Here is a 17,734-nt window from a genome sequence, read left to right on the forward strand (position 1 = left end):
CTGGGAGCAGCCGGGCTGGGGCCAGGACTGGGCGGGCATTGCCTGGACACCCCTGTGTAGCTCAGCACCTGCCAGGAGCTGGGGATGAAGTGATGAAGACAGTGTACCATAATCCACATCCCACATCTCTCCAGCTCTAGCTCCCGAAGCCCTCCCCTGCCTCCCGTCCACCCTTCCCCACGGAGAAGATGGTTTCCCGCTCTGGCATCTGCTGCTATGGCCAAATAATTAAAATTTCTTTCCCTGTGGCCACTCCTGGGTGGACCAAGGGGATGACAAATAAAGATGGGGTGAGGGTCTAGAGAGGGAGGCAGTGAAATATTTGTGGTCTCTCACAAACAATGGTCTTCCTTTCTCCAAAGCATTCTCCCAGGCAAGAGGCCTCCAAAGCCATGATGGATAGCACACATCCCAGCTCAGAGAGGAGGTGCCTGCCGGCCAGCTAAGCCCCAGCCGTCACACTCTGTGTTTGATTTACAGGGAAAAAGGGAAAGATGAGGTTAGCCTTTCTTTTGAGACCTTAGAGTGATTGCTGGGAATAGGGCCTCAGTGGTTCTGAATTGCTTCTCAGAATTAGTTTCCTTTTCTCCGTTGCTTTTTTGTAATTGGATAGAAAACAGATAAAGGCCAGATGGAGTTATTTCATTTTACTTAAATCATTTTAATTTTAATTACTTACAAATTAAGTAAGTTTAGTTACTTAAACCAAACTTTTGGAGGTGTCTTACAATAAAATATACAGTCAAAAACATTGAGAAGGATTCAAATGACACATCATGTAATGAAAAGTGTATATGCAGAAATTAACACAACACTGTAAAGTAACTATACTTAAGTAAAATAAAATTTTTTTTAAAAGAGGGTATAGATGTTGAAAGGAGAAGGCAAAAAAGAATAACAGTTATAGAAAAACGTATTCAAAAGATATACAAAATGTTCTTTTCCCCCTCTTTAAAAAAAGAAAGAAATCTGAGGGCATGTGGTTACATCATGTTTCTCTGAATGCATTTTTGCAGGGAGCTTAAAGTTTCGTATTCAGGCAAAGAGCTTTCTTCTTGTATCCTGACGTAGATACAGGCTAGGGAATAGGGGCACCAGAAATGAGTGATTGGCATGACCCTTGTGATTTTCAGTTGCCTGAGGAAGTACATAGCATTCCGTTCAGGATTAAGAAAGTTGGCTGGATCTGAAAGATAGATAGTGTGTGTCATTGATTGGAAGGAAATCCTCTTGTGTTAGCAAAGCTGACAGTTTCCTGGAGAATTCTCTGACGACTAATTTTCTGGTATAACTGTCATTATTCTGACCATCCTGCAGGAAAGCCACTGACCAGGTTGATGGGTGATAGTGACCCCCAGAAAAAGGTAGAGATAGCGGGGGAGAATGGGGTCACGGATATGGGTAAAATTCTATGTTTCCTTATTCTGGCAACATCCTTCCTGAAGAAAAGCACAAGTCTTTCCATATAAAGATATTTTTTCTGTGTCTTTTCAAAGCTAATATTCAACAAGCTGCGTCATTGTTTAAAGACTCCACTGCAAATGCTGGTGGGAGAAAGGCAGAGATATTAGTCTTGGACCTGGTTTCAAAGTTTCATCAGAGTTTTCTTAACAGAGATGTAATAATTTGTTGACCATTGATAGTTGGCTGTTTGGGGTTTTTTTGCATCATCAGTCATTTCCCTCACCTGAAAAATGATGAAAAATAATACAGATGTTACACAAGAACATTTGCAGAGAGTCAGACGTTAAGACATTTGTTAAAAATAAATAAGGTAATATAAGCTCTCCCATCCATCTGGTTTTGATGGATGAAATCATGCAAAACAAAATCATCATCTTCTTTTCTTCCCCCCACTTGTGCTTTAATTGAAATTTCCCAGACAGGTCAATAGGTTTCTCTTCAATTCTGTGCTCTCACGTTTCACTTCAAATTAGCTATTTCCATCATGGTTGGAAATTCCTTCCTTTTCTTGTGCCTTAGGGTTGTTGTTATGGGTGAATTGTGTTCTTTCTGAATTAAGAGTTGCCAACAACTGCTCATCCACTCAACCATTTTTTGTGTCTGTTCTCTGAAGCAGATCTCACTATTGCAAAAAACGAAAACATGCTTTTCTAGGGAAGAGCTTGCTGGAGCTAGATCCTTATACGTTCTGTCAAGTGTGAAGACCCGGTGACTTGTCCAACCCGTCTCCTGGCTCTGCCCTTCTGACCTCAGCTTCAGAGATGCCCTGAATCCCTGAATTCTCTCTTTAGTCCCCAGGCCACCAAGCAGTGTTTCATTTCTTCCTCTCTCTTGCTCCTACCCATCTTTTTTTTTTTTTTAAATAATGTCTCATATACATTATTGATACTATGTATAAAATAGACAATTGATGGGAACCTACTGTGTAGCACAGGGAACTCTACCTAATGCACTGTGGTAACCTAAATGGGAGGGAAGTCCAAAAGGGAGGGGTCATCTGTATGTGTATGGCTGATTCACTTTGTTGTGCAGCGGAGGCTAAGACAACATTGTAAAGCAACCGTACTCCAATAAAAATTAATTTTAAAAAATAACAACATCTTTGAGACACATACCTTAGAGTTTACCTGTTTAAAGTACGCAATGCAATGACTTTTTCCACAATTCTGTTTATACAGAATTGTGCAGCTGTCACCATAATCTAATTTTAGAACATTTTCATCACCCAAAAAGAAACTCCATACCCATTAGCAGTCATTCCCTGTATTAGTCTCCTATTGCTGCTGTAACAAATTACTGTGAACTTTGTGCCAAATTTATTATCTTACAGTTCTGGAGGACAGAAGTCTGAAAAGGTTTCATTGGGCTAAAAGCAAGGTGTCAGCAGGGCTGCATTCCTTTCTGGAGGTTCTAGGGAAGAATCTGTTTTCTTACCTTTTCCAGCTTCTAGAGGCTGCTGCATTCTTTGGCTCGTGGCCCCTTTCATCTTCAAAGCCAACAATGGCCAGTTGGATCTCTTTCACAATACATCTCCCTGATTCTGACTCTGTCTCCCACTTCCCTATATAAGGACCCTTGCCATTACATTGCACTCACCTGGATAATCCAAGATCATCTCTCGATTTTAAAGTCAGCTGACTAGCAACCTGAAATCCCCCTTGCCATGTAATATAGTCAGTTTCCATGGATTAGGACACGGACATCTTTGGGAAGCCATTCTTCTGCCTGCCACACTCCTCATTCCCCCTTCCCCCCAGCCCTAGGCAACCACTAATCTGCTTTCTATCTCTACACATCTACCCATCTCTTTTACTCTCCTTCATCTTCCATTTCTTCCTTCAGTTTCATGTTCAGCCTTTGCTCCATCTCCTTTCCTGTACGGTCTTTTTGTGGCCACCATCTTTTCTCTCATTTCTCAGGAGATAATGGGCTGCTGGAAACAGAAAACAAGGAGGACGGTGGTGGGAATGAGAGGGGTAAAGTCTACAGGACCAAATGCTGGGGAAGAAAAGAGGTGTACAGGTGTCATCAAACAGTATTAGCAAGTGATAAGCTGTAAGTTACGGAGAGACCAAACCAGCCCTTTCTGTAAGTTAGGTCATTTGGTTTGGGGACAACCCACTTTTTCTTTGAGGGTCTCAGTTACCTCAAACTGTAAAAGGAAAGGCATTGGACCAGATAAGTGGTTCTCAAAGTATGTTTCCTGGGCCAGCAACATCAGCATCTCCTGGGAACTCATTAGAAATGCAAATCCTTTAGCCTCCACCCACCCCCTCCCAACCAGACCTACAACTGCAGAAACTCTGGACATGACCTTGCCCCCAATCTATGTTTTGACAAGCCCATCTGGTTGTTCTGATATGTGTTAAAGTTTCAGAAATACTAGTCTAGATTATTTCTGAATCTCCACCAAGTGTAATAGTCTATGAGTAAATTTCCAGGTGTGTAAAAAGAAATATAATTTTTAGCTGGAAGAATACAAGAAAATGCTAAAGGGAAAGAAGATAATTTGAAGGTTTGGGGATGTTAAATGCATATTTGAAAAATTTCTATTTCATTGAAATCTCTCATCATTTGATACTTCACTTTACTTCAAGTCATGAGCTTCTGTATCCTTCCGTATCTCTGTGTATCATTTCAAAGGATTTTAGAGTATATATTGCAGGACGTGAAATGAAGATCTCTGTTTCTATTAAAACTTGCCGTGTGTGTCTCATACCCACAGGTCTATAACACTGGGCCAAGCACCCTTCCTGGGTCATCTGTCAGCATCTCTTTCCCCAGTCGTCTGTCACCTGGAGGAGCTGAGATGTTTCATGTGCAGGAGATGGTGGTGAGTTCTCATTTGTTTTCACACTTGCTTTCAGGCTCAAGCCAGCCCATTCACATTTTGTATTCCACCCAAGAGCCCAGAAAGGTTAACTCATTCTACCTTTGGAAACATACCTGGAGAAGCCAGGAGACCTGCAACACCTGGATTTCTACATTGAGACAGCTTGGTTCATGCCATGAGAAGACCTCTTTGGGGATGGGCAAGCGTCAGTTATGAACCTGACTTCTGGGATGGACTTTACTGGCTCTGGGAACAGCTGGCAACTGTCTGTAGTCTTGTGCGTATCTGAATGTGTTTTTCTAAGGGGAAGATCCCCAGCACTCATAAAGATTCTCATAGGGCCACTGATACCTGGAGGGTGAAGGATTCGTTCATAAGACAGAAGTATATGTTGAAACTCACGGTCATGTGCAGAATATGCCATTCAACTTGATCCTAAGTCAGCTGTAGATGATTTTCTCTCAACTAGGATATGATTGTTCCGCCCACCTCCTTGGCTTCTAGGATATCACATTACCTTGGCTTCTCCTTTGTCACTGGTTTTCTCCTCATCTCCCCAACTTCTACAGGGCCCAGGGTCTCCTTTTTACCATCCTTAATCTTAGAGATCTCCCCCAGACTCATGGCTTTATATTCAGTCTGTACTGATGACACCAGATGTTTCTCTCTCTAGCCCAGATCGCTCCCATGAATCCCAGACTTTGACAGTTAACTACCTTCAGGCCATCTCTACCTGGATGCCTAACAGGAATCTCAGTCTTCTGCACAGCTGAACTCTCAACAGTATCCCTTCAAACTTGCTTCCCCCCATGACCTTCTGCATCTCAGCAAACAGCTACTAAGTCCTTCCAATTGCTTGAGTCACCCTTGATGCCTTTTCCCCACAGTTCACATCTGATCTGTCAGAAAATCTGATGTCTCTGCCCTCTCAACAAATCAGAATATTACCGCATTTGACCCTTCTACTGCCAGCACCCTGGCCCAAGGCACTGTCATCTGTCATCTGGGTTATTGCAGTGGCCCCCTCACTCAGGTCCCTGCTCCTGCCTTGGCACCCCTGCCATCTGTTCTTGCCCCCCCTGCCATCTGTTCTTGCCCCAGCAGCAGAGCCAGCCTTCCACAATCTAAGTCAGGTCATGTCATCCTCTGCTCAAAACCCTCCAGTGGCTCACTTACCCCGCAGATTCTTCCAGCACCTCAGCCAGCCTCACAGCCTGTCTCTTGCCCCTCTCTGACCTCTCCTCCTCCTCCTCCTCCTCCTCGCCACTCTCTCTACTGCAGTCATCCTGCCTTCTTGCTGGTCCTAGAGCATGGCAGATACTCTCCCACCTCCTGAATTTTGCACTGGATCTTCCCTCTACCCAGCATGCCCTCCCCCAGAGAGCCACGTGACCTCCGCCCTCACATCCTCCCGGTGCTTACTCAGATATCACCTCCTCAGAGAGGCCCTCCCTGACCAGCCTTTGTCCCAGCACCCCTCATCCCCTTTTCCTGCTTGTGTTTCACCATCACCCTCATCACCAGCTGACATACCATGTATTTCCCTATTTGACCAGATTATCTGCCGCCTCCTGGCCCCATACAGTATAAGGATGGGGATTTCTGTCTGCTCACTGCTGTATTTCCAGGGCCTCCTATATGCAATGCCTGGCATATATTATATGCTCAATCAATATTTGATATTGAACTGAAAGAAAAAACCCACAGTATAAAACAAAAGAAAGAGTCGTTTACTCTTTCTACATGAATTCAGGAAAAGTTTCATGGTGATATAAATTGCCTCAGTGTGCCTGAGAGTCTGGAGTGGCTGGGCGTGAGGGTGACCCCTCCTGGGAGGGAGGGTGCTTGATGGTTGAGAGAGTCACTACATAAGGAGAGGGAGTGTGGTCCACGTTGAAGGCACCACTGACTTGTTCCTTTTGCATGGGCACGTGAGGGACAGCTAGCCAGACAAAGGGACAGCCTCTCCATGGATAGCTTGAAAATCAGGGCAGCAAGACCCATGGCATGGGACACATCTGAGCCCACAGGAGGCTCAGAAAGCATCATGTGATGGTGATGATGGTCTCCTGCATTGCTGTCTTCTTGGGTCACATGGGCTGAAACCCTGGACCACGGGAAATGTTGAACGCAGAATATGTGCCCCTCCTGGCTTGCCTGCTTGGCCATCCCCACTGCTCACGGTATTCCATTCCTGCTCCACAAAGTGTCCGTGCCTGGGCGCTCTGCTGAAACAGCGGTAGAAAAGCCCCTGGTGTTCTGCACCTACAGCTACCACGGTTTGAGCTTAGCGTGAGGTTCCTGCCACCCACATGCTCCCATCTGCCTCCTTACATAATGTTCATCTCACCAGCCACTCCACCTTGTCCCCACAGCTAGGGGTGCTTTCCTCACAGAGCATGTTCTATAAGCCGTTCACATAAACATCTATAATGTTGTAGAGAAAAATGCTCCCCCATGGGCAAAATTATTTATTGAGCAAAACAGGAAATGTAAGTCACTCAGATTCTGAAAGTATCTCAGCACCAAGTCCACCCCCTTTTCTCTTTACTGATCATCCGACCGAGCAGGAGCCGCTCGAAAGGACTTTGGGACGTGTTTATAAATAGCTGGCTTGGCGGGAAGGCATGAGAAGTGGTTTCTCTGACGATTTGCAGAACTGCCTGACTGATCATCCAGCTGAGTGGACTCTTGAAAACCCAAGTGCTGTGAGCTGCCTGCATTCCGTTCTCTGAGTTCTCAGAAGCAGACCCTTTGGATTTTCAATACGGTACTGAGAATTTTCAGAAGTATGTAACAGAATTCTCAAGGACAGCCAAGCCTTTGCTTGGATACTCCAGCCCGTGTTGAGGCCCTTGGCATTTGTGTGGTATGGAAAATCAAACTCACTGGCAAATTCTCACTAAGCAAGTAGTGAAGCACTGTGTTCTCATGGACAGTCATCACTGGAGACCAGAATGATGATGAGACTAGAAGTGTAAAAGCCAGTGCATGATGGATGCAGTGATGAGGCAAGAGGCTGGTGGGCAGCACACCCTCTACCCTAAAGCCCACTGCGCTGAGAGCAAGGGCGTCCTGCAGCTCAGCCAGGTTCCCAGCCTCGGCCCCTCCCTTGCTCAGCAGCGCCCGTGAATGCCTACTGGGGCAGGTCATACAGCTCGTGACGTCCTCCACTCTGGCCTTTCGGGACTTTGAATAGAGTGGGGCTCTTGTTCTGGGTATTTAGGTGGTTTGGTGCAAGTCAGACTCACTCCTATTAGGAGAAACCAGTACTCCTTCCTTGTATTACACTAGGAGGGGCCCCTAAGGCCTGGTGGCATCCCCCCATACCTCAGCCACCACCATCCCCTAGTCTTGGATAGGCCCCTGGGCAGCCAGGAGCCAGCTACCTCCTCAGCCAGCTGAAGCCCAGGAGCAGAGAGCAGACATTGAGAGAGGACCTATCTGCCATCCCTCCCCACACACCACGGGACCCTCAGATTGTTTCTCTCCCTTCAACAGTGCCCGTGGTATCCATCATCTGTATAGATTGCTGAGGGTGGGCATACTGGCTGACCCCACGGGTCTGAGCTATCACCCCACCTAAGGCCCCGACTCTGCAACACAGTTTTCTAACTGTTGGTTCAGAATTCATTCAGAAGTATCTGGGGCTGCAGCCAGGGTCCCTGGACAGGACAGGCCTGCCTCTACGTTTCACCAGAGAGTCTTTTGTTCTCCCAAAGTGTTTTTTTGAGGTCAAGCTGCCTGTGAGTGGAGAGTGTCTTTGCTCACGTGGGAGAGATTAGTATAGGAAGCCTAGTGCAGTGAGACTCCTTTCTATGTCCACCCAGCTGAGGTTCCTGATCTCCTTCCCTTAGAGCAAGTGTTCCGAGCCCCACCACCCTGCTTGTGTTTTATTTAGAAACAGCCTTGGTGGTGGCCTGAGGAATGACCTGCAGTTTCCATTGCCTGCCACCCACTGGGATTGTGCCGAGTCCTGTGGGGACGCTCGACTCCCCACAGCACAGCCAAAGCATGGGCAGGCCACCACGATCCTAGAGACCATCAGGAGGCCTAGTAGGGAGGACCATGAAAATAACAGAGAGAGTGAGACAGGGGAAGAATGACAGACTTCTTCGGCCCATCTAAAATAAGAATCATCACAGGGACTTCCCTGGCGGGCCAGTGGTTAAGACTCCGCACTTCCACTGCAGGGGGCCTGAGTTCGATCCCTAGTTGGGGAACTAAGATCCCAAATGCTGCGCAGTGTGGCCGAAAAATAAATAAATAAGATAAAGATGAATAACTAAAAGTTATAGCAGAGTAGACATTTCCCCCAGAGGTACAGTGCATGTTGATAGTTGAAGTGATAAAGATTAATTAAAAAAATAAAAATCATCACAAGTGCTGGATCATCCTTGATTTATTCTGCAAACACTGACAGAGAAAGCACCAGTGACGTTCCAGGCTCTACTAAGAGGAATAAATCATGCAACACTGGCAGAAATTCAGTCTAGCAGGAGGCAGATCTGTGAAATGTAATTGCAGTGCCATGTACCAAATGCAGTCATGGAGGCACACCCAGACCCAGGGATGTACAGAGGTATGGACCCCACCCTGGGGAGGGGACAGCAAATGCTTCACAAAGCAGGCTTTTGGAGTCAGGGCTTAGGGGATGTGTAGATGTTCACCAGGAGAACACGTGATGAGATCATTCCAGACAGAGGGAGTGGTCAGCATGTGTAGGAGTACAGTGGAGGCCCTACCTGGTTCTCCATTCTCTCTGCCCACCTCTTATACATACAGGCAAAGGTGACTGTTCTCTGCGCCTTCTGCAGGGCGTACAGCAGATGGATTTCTTGGCAGTGTGACAGGGAGTGCTAAACCACTGTCATTTCCCGTGACAGTTGGTGAGGTTCTGGGGTGCATCATTCCTTCTGAGGTGTATCATCTGTGTTTGCTCATGGACCCGCACCTTCATTTCTCTTGACTTAGGATTAGGGAAGGCCAGGCACCCTGCTCCCCAAGGCTAAGCACACGTCGTAGACGTTGCCGGCAAATGATCAGGCTGCTGCAGGGGAGAGTGGCTTCTGTGGGCCTGACTACCCGTGTGAGACAAGCCATAGGCACTTGCTTCTGAGAGAAGGTTCCTGTTTGGATTGAGGATACAGCTTCTCTCACACAGCTTGATAGGAACCTGCCTGGAAAATGTAACGACCTCACTTTGTTGTGGGCCTGCTGCCCAGATGGGCCTTTTAGCAGAGACCCTGAGCACAGGCAGGCCTAAGAGAGGGCCAAGGTAGCACATGTGTCAAGCTTTATGGCTCATGAAGGCAAGACCTTTTGAACTTGGGTGGGATCCTGCTCCAAACTTAAGTTTACTCACAGGGGATGAAGGTTCAGGGGAAAGGATGGGAGGTCGTCTCAAGACTCAAGCTTCAGGTGTTGACACTGAAAACCTGTCTGTGAGCAACTTTCTGACACTGGAGAAGGGGGCTTAGGGGTTTGGCTTCTAATAATATGCAGGAAGAAAAAAGTCATAAATGACTTACAGAGAGCGAAGGGCTGGAACTTTATTCCAGGTGAAAGTCCTGGGTCTTTCAAAAAACTCTAAAAGTAATCTAGAAGAAACATGAAATAAATACCATACCCTTCTTTCTTCCTTCTGCAAAACTATCTGAAAAGGCTTACCTCTCTGGTTTGTTCTGTCCCTACTATATTGGGCAGTGATTCTAAAGAACTGACATGATTTCCAGGAAGTAAAATTGGGTGGGAATGAAGGATAATATTCCAAGGAGACACATCAATAACTTTGCCATAGGGTACCATTAGGATATTGATATCAATATAATATCAATACCGGTATTCATTAGAATATCCAAGTTGGTGGCAAGACTTATATCTTAGTAAATTATAACCTCCTCCTTCCCCCCCCGCCAGTGCATGTGCACCAGACAGGGATGCCCATGATCTAATTTCTGCCAAAATGAGTCAGTTGATACTGGAACCTTAATTAATTTGTGATGAGGATCTCCATATCCCTACGAAGAAAAGATGCACCTGATATATCAGTGACCACACAGTAGCTTAAACTTAGAAATGGAGGACTGAATTGTTTTCCCCAAGGATGATCTGGGGAAGACAGATCTGCTTAATGAAAGCGGTGCTGGGACCATCAAATTGATCACATTTGATCAAAGGCTAAAGAGTGAAAAAATTTCTCCTGAATAACTGACAAAAAATGAATACCACTTAGTGCTGTCCTGAGGCTTTAGTGGCTTCTTTTATGTGCTGTTAAATTTAATCCACACAGCAGCCCCATAAGGTAAGGTCATTATCCCAAGTTAAGGAACCAGAACTCAAAGACTTGCCCAACATCACACAGCTAGTAAGTAATAGAGCTGGGTTTGTAGTCAGATCTACTTCCCCCTGTACTACTGTGCACACCCCTCCTGGGCGCACTGCCCACTCCCCAGTCACCAGAGGCAGACTCAGTCAACAGAACAGACAGAAGATGAGCAGACCACCAAGAATCACCCACTTAGCATCTACCCCAGGACAGTGAGGCATCAACTGCTATCAAAAGAATAACTAACACCAGAGGGTATATTAACGAGGCAAACAGAAGAAGATTTTAGAATGAACAAGACTGATGTCTTCAGAGAGATGCAAAAAGACAGTATTCCCATGAAATAGAATAAACAAGAGTTTTGTAAATTTAAAATTTTGATCATTCGAATAAAAACCTTAGTATATTAGCTGTGTAGTAGAATGGATATAAAAGAATAAAGTAGTGGACTGGAAACTTGAGGGATTTCTCAAGAATGTAGTACAGAAAGACCCAAAAAAGGCCAGTTGAACTTTTAACAATCTGGAATGAAGATCTAAATGCTCTCAATATAAGAGTTAGGAGGCTGGCAAGATGGAAGTGAAAGCAAGCCAAGATTCTTGTCTTGTTTGGGGGAAAAGTTTGTGTACCAGTTAACTCAAGGCTTTGATAAAAATAAAGTTTAAACATGCAAAAATTTTAATGGCAACTTAGAAGAATAAAAGCAATGTAGGACATCCAAACCACTAAAGAATAAGAAGCATTTAAAAAGAAAGAACTCATGAAGAAGCAGGTGAAGGAGAAACAAAATTTTTACATGTATATATATATGAGATGACAAGAATAAATCCAAATATATAAATAATCAGAATAACTGAGAATGAATTAAATGCCTTAGTGAAAGACAGACTTTCAGATGTGGTTTTTTTTTGACCCAGGCATAAGTTACTTGTAAGAGACACACCTTTAAAAATGACCCATAATGTAAGGCATTCAAAAAAAAAATAAGGCAAATGCTAACAAAAAGAAAACAGGCATAAGAATATTAATAACAAACAAAATAGAATTGAAGCAAAAAATTGTTAAACAGGGCCCAAAAAGTGTATTTCAGAATGATTAAAGATACAATCCAGGGCTTCCCTGGTGGTGCAGTGGTTGAGAGTCTGCCTGCCGATGCAGGGGACACGGATTCGTGCCCCGGTCCGGGAAGATCCCACATGCCGTGGAGTGGCTGGGCCCATGAGCCATGGCCACTGAGCCTGAGCGTCCGGAGCCTATGCTCCGCAACGGGAGAGGCCACAACAGTGAGAGGCTCGCGTACTGCAAAAAAAAAAAGATACAATCCAACGATTATTTGTAATATAAATGAATTTTTATATAACCAATCACATAGCTATAAAAAACATATAAAGTAATACCTGACAGAAAAACAAGGAGAAATTTACACATTCACAGTTACTGCAGGAAAACTTAATACACTTTCCTCAAAAATCATGAGTATTTGAATAATGCAGCTAACAATTGTGATCTCTTAGAGAAAGACCAAAATGAGTCAGAATGTCTGGGTTTCATTAGTACTTGCCTGCTTACCAGCTTTTGGTAACCTTGAGGAAGTCACCTAAATTCCCCAAGCTTATTTTCCTCCTCTGTGAAATGGACTATCTACTTCACATGGTGAGGATGGAAGAAGTTAATGTATATGGAGCAATTAGTAGAGTTCCTAGTATGTAAATAAGAGAATGCACATTCTTTTCAAACATGTGAACATTCACAAATTACCCATGTATTGCACCACAAAAGCAAATCCCAATAGAATTTCAAAAGTAAAAGTAATACAAGCCACATTCTCAGACCACAATGCAATAAACTTGGAAGCTGACAGCAAAAGTTTAGCCAAACAACCAACCAAAAGCAGAACTACTTGGGAATTTTTAAACACCATCTTAATTTACTTTTTAGATAAAAAAGAAATCAAAGAGGAAGGGATAAACAAATTAGAAATGAAAGACAGTGAAAGCTTGTTCATATCAAAACTAATGGTTGTAGACAAAACCCACACAGAAGAAAATGTCACTACTCATATACAGAAAACAGGAAAGACTGAAAATAAGTGACCTAAATTGACAGCAAGAGCTAGTAAAATGACAATAAAATAAATTCAACTATAAGAAAATAAAGTGAAGATATCATTGAAGATAAAGCAAAAGTCGTGAAATGGAAAAAAATCAAAAGTATTCTACATCAATAAAACGGGGGCTTTTTTTTGTCCAGTAAAATAGATGAACTTACAGCAAATTTGATCAGGAAATGAAAAAGAGTGGTAATGCCAAAAAACAACCCTAGAAATGATCAAAGAACTACACTCACATGGAGAAGATTTTTAAATTATATTATTTTCACAATATAATGCCCACAAATATAAAAAGCCTAAAAGAAGTGTTATGAGGTAAAAAGTCCAACTAGACCAATTACCTCAGGAAAAAATATGAGTAGTATACAGACATCAGATTATAATGCTGTACACCTGAAACTTATATAATTAAAGAAAAATGAAGTGTAGTCAAAGACTTGTGCCTTGAAAAAGCACAAGACCCAGATAGCTATTTAGGTAGGCTCTACCAAGCTTTCAAGGAACAGATAATTTCTTTGTTATATAAGCTGTTCGAGAGAGTAGAAGAAGATGGAACAGCTCATTCTAGGATACTAACATAACCATGATTCCAAAACTAGAAATGGAGAATGGGCACCAACACAAGAAAGGAAACTGCAGGCCAACTCACTTTGAAAACAGATACAAAAATTCTAAATAAATGTTTGCAAATCAATTCCTTTTGGAAGAATCTATCCTGAGTGAAGAAGGATGCAATCCAGGAATGCTAGGTTGATTCTCCATAAAGAAATTAACATTATTCATTCTATTAATAGTTAAGGGATGAAAGATGATATAACCAGATGGTTGTCTTGATGAGGGCTTCTAAAAAGTCAAAAATTAAATTTAACATCCACTTTTTTTTTTTTAACTTCTAGTAAGGAAGGCATGGAAGGGAACTTCCTCAGCTTGACAAAGGTCCCCTATCAGAACCTATAGAAAACTCCAACCTGATGCTGGAACATTAGGAGCTGTCCCACCTGTGGAGTGGAGGCATGAGTTCCTGCTTTTGTCTCTCCAGTTTAGCAGTGTTGGATGTTATAGGAATAAAAAGAAATGAATAACCTTTATTGTCAAGAAAGAAACCAAAGTATCCCTATTGCAAACAACGTTATTGTCTCCCTAGAAAATCCAAGAGAATCAATTGACTCAATATGAGGCTTTGTGAATGCCACAAGTGAAAGCTTGGGCACACTTAATAAACTGCCTGACCTTTGAATGCATTCCCCAAGCCACACACAGGTCCATCGACTAAGGGTGGAAGCCTTACTGGATCAAGGTATTTCTGTGCAGCCTCTGACCAAACATTGACTGATCATTAAGCTGTACTGATCCAGGACAACCTCTAGGAAACCAGGTTTAAAAATAAAAACAAGTGTAGAAAAAAATTACTGAGCAGAGACATTAGAGGCTACACACTTCATGAGAAACAGGCTCCACAGAATAGTCCTGGCAAGTCAGTAAACAAACAAGCAAAACCAAAAAAGAACTGAAAGAAAAGAGAATACAGCCATCCCTCAGTATCTGTGGAGGATTGATTCCAGGACTGCCCTATGGATACCAAACTCCATGGATGCTCAAGTCCCTTATATAAAATGGCATAGTATTTGCATAGAACCTACACACTTCCTACCATATTCTTTAAATAATCTCTAGGTTATTTATAATAACTAATACAAAGTAAATGCTATGTAATAAATAGTTGTAAATACAATGTAAATGCTACATAGATTGTTGCTGGAAGGCAACAAATTCAAGCTTTGCTTTTTGGAACTTTCTGGAATTTTTTTTCCCAAATATTTTCGATCTGTGGTTGATTGGATCCACAGATGCAGAACCTGTGGGTAAGAAGGGTCAACTGTAAAGAAAAACAAGTAAAACCTCAGAGACCTGGGGACACCATAAAGCATAACAAAATACACATATTTAGAGTTCCAGAGGAGAGGATAGAGAGGAGGGAGCAGAAGAAATATCTGATGAAATAATCACCCCAAACAATCCAGGTGTATAAACTCCTTCACAATAAATGAAGAAAATTGTCTATCCATTTGGGAAGAAATTACAGAAAACCTGTACCTCACTTAGAAAAAAATGGATGAAAAAATTATATGTAAAGAAGAAGAAGTAGTATTAGTAGAAAGTGCTGAATATTTTCATAATCTTTAGATGGGAAAGCTCTTCTTCATAAGCAAGTCATAAATTCTAGAACCCATAAGAGAAGGCTGACAAATTTAAATCTATACAATTACCAAAATCTTGTGTGATCAAAATACATCATAAACAAAACTAAAGGATATTTGGGAGAATATACTGGCAACATAGTTCACAGACAAATAATATATAAATAACTTATACAAATCAATAAGGAAAATGCCAAAAATTATAAAAATGGGTGAAGAGATAGGAACGGGAAATTCACAGAAGAAATTTTAATGACAAATAAACATTTAAAAAATTTAATGGCAAATAAACATTAGCCTCACCAGTAATCAGAGCAATGCAAACTCAAATGAAAATGAGGTCTTTCCCCCCATTAAACTCGCAAAAATTTAAAAGATTCTTAATATCCATTGTTGGTTAAGATGAGGGCAAATGGGCACTCCCAAATACTGTTGGTGTGAAGGGCAATTTGACAGTAACTATCAGAATTTAAAATACGAATACCAACAATTCCACTTTTCAGATCCTGCCTCAGAATTCTCACATAGTATATATAGTAGAAGTTTCTAACTTTTTGATAGTAGATGTGAGTGGTCATTGTTCTCAGCTTAAATGTAGGCTTTTCCTATGTTGGTGAAGTAGAAAATAATAATACTCCATTAGTATTCTGAGAAGGAGCTGTTAGGTTTAGGCTAAAAAAGTAGTAGTAATAATATTAATAACAACAATAATAATGATAATACATTTTTATTAAGAATTTACTATAGATGAGGAACGTTACTAAATACTTTACCTGGACAAATTCTTTTAATATTCATGATAGTTTGATGAGGAAACAGAGGCAAAGACAAAAGGGATGGCCAAGGTCACAGGGTCAGTAAATAGCTGGGTTGATGTCTGCTCTTGACCACTAAACTGTACAGCCACTGCAAGGCCTCATAACACCATTTTGTCTGGACTTGTAGCTGTCCAGCAGCCATAGCATCACCTGGAAGTGAGAAATGGAGAAAGGTAGAATCTCAGGTGGCACCCAGACTTGGTGAATTAGAATCTGTGTTTTAACAAGATACCCAGTGATTCCTTTGCACATTAAGCTGTGGTCTAAAGCACGTTACTTAATTCCGAGCTTCCCTTTCCTCATCTATAAAATGGTGATGACAGTCCTTGCCACGAAAGGCTGTTGGGGGGTGGGGGGGGTGGTTTAATCCACACCTTCATTCATTCAGCAAATGCTTTGCATGCACCCTATGGCAAGCACTAGGTTACTATGGGGAACAAAACAGACAAAAAATAATAATTTCCAGCCCTCGTGTAGCTTACATTCTGGTAGAGGCAATTAATAAATAAGCAAAATGTATAGTACATTACATAATACGAAATGCTTTGGAGAAAAATAAAGGAGGCAAGGGGGGTGAGAGTGGGGAAGTTTCTGATTTTAAATAGAAATGTCAGAGCAGGTCTTGCTGAGACCTTCATTCAGGGTTGGGGTGGGGGAGGACCCAAGTTGTTGCAGGAGTTTGTAAGGTGATCTTCTTTGTTCATAAGGCCTTGCCAAGTCTGTTTTCTGATAATTCTCTTTCCTTGATTTTGGCGCTACTTGGTTTCTCTCCTTTGCAGTTCCAACCCCGCATGCTGCCCCTGCGTGGTGGTGTCCCGAGTCCAAACTGGAAACCAGGAGTCTCTTTGTGTGTACTCATCAGCACTCACTCTGGGGGAGCTCTCTTCCCAGAGTGAATCACTTATCTCGCTGACCACAGCAGTTGACAGTAACACTGATTTTTGAAGCTGGCTGGCTGTTAAGGCACATTTTGCGTGAGGAAAGTCCTGGGTTTTATGACTTAGTTATGTTTGGAGGGTAGTTGCAACAAGAAATCTCCCTGCAGCAGGCTTGCTGGAGGCCAAGACATAACCTGTACATAAGCCAAGCCTGGCACTTTAAAGCAACCCAGCAAATAACCCATAGCAAACTCACTTTTTTTTTTTCAGTGTCTACTACTTTCCCTTTTGGTGAACACATGCTTTTTTTTTTTTTTTTTTTTAATTGAAGTGTAGTTGATTTATAATATCATGTAAGTTTCTGGTGTTCGGCACAAGGATTCAGTTTTATATATATATATATATGTATATGTATATGTATATGTATATGTATATGTATGTATGTTCTTTTTTAGATTCTTTCACCTTATAGATTATCACAGAATATTGTGTAGACTTCCCTGTGTTATACAGTAGGTCCTTGTTAGTTATCTATTTTATACATAGTAGTGTATGTATGTTAATCCCAGCCTCCTAATTTATTCTTCCCCCTACGCCCCTTTCCCCTTTGGTAACTGTAAGTTTGTCTTCTGAGACACAAGCCCCTTCACTCTCAGTTTTTTCTGTAGAAATTTCTTCCTCTCCTTCATTCTGTTTTTTCTGTAGAAATTCGAGGGCTCACCCTAAACCAAATCACCACTCATCCTGGTTAGAAGGTTCTTGCAAACAAGAATTCAAGGCTTAGAAACCCTCCTTAGGATGCCAAGTGTTTGGGTGATATTCATTCTTTTCCCTGATATCCTGTAACTTAAATGGTGTCATGTAAAGTTAACTGTTAATAATAGAGCTTATGTGATGAGAAGATAAGGGGGGAGGGGAAGAAACCCTTCTCCAATAGGGGCAGATGGATTTCCAGCCCTGGGGTGGATGGGGTGGGGGTGGGGTGCTATGGGATCCAACCCTCTGCCGTTGGACAGAATACAGTTGAGACATCTCCCCAGTACAACAGAACCATGCTTCCAACAAGTTCTCCAGGTTAAGCCATTCTGATATGCCTTGAATCCCA

At 42.5% G+C, this 17,734-nt stretch overlaps 1 protein-coding gene across 1 annotated transcript in view; it reads left to right on the plus strand.

Annotated features, from left to right (window-relative positions):
* The window catches only part of ITGA9 (integrin subunit alpha 9), a gene marked incomplete at its 5' end in the record, with an annotated part of 338,540 nt that overhangs the window by 270,344 nt on the left and 50,462 nt on the right, over nt 1–17,734 (plus strand). Inside the window, one exon of the mRNA XM_024756339.1 lies at nt 4,190–4,297. Coding sequence (XP_024612107.1) covers nt 4,190–4,297 — 108 coding nt within the window. The remainder of the gene's footprint in view (nt 1–4,189; nt 4,298–17,734) is intronic.

This window comes from Neophocaena asiaeorientalis, unplaced genomic scaffold (assembly GCF_003031525.2).
Source record: "Neophocaena asiaeorientalis asiaeorientalis breed wild unplaced genomic scaffold, Neophocaena_asiaeorientalis_V1.1 scaffold265, whole genome shotgun sequence".
NCBI lineage: Eukaryota > Metazoa > Chordata > Mammalia > Artiodactyla > Phocoenidae > Neophocaena > Neophocaena asiaeorientalis.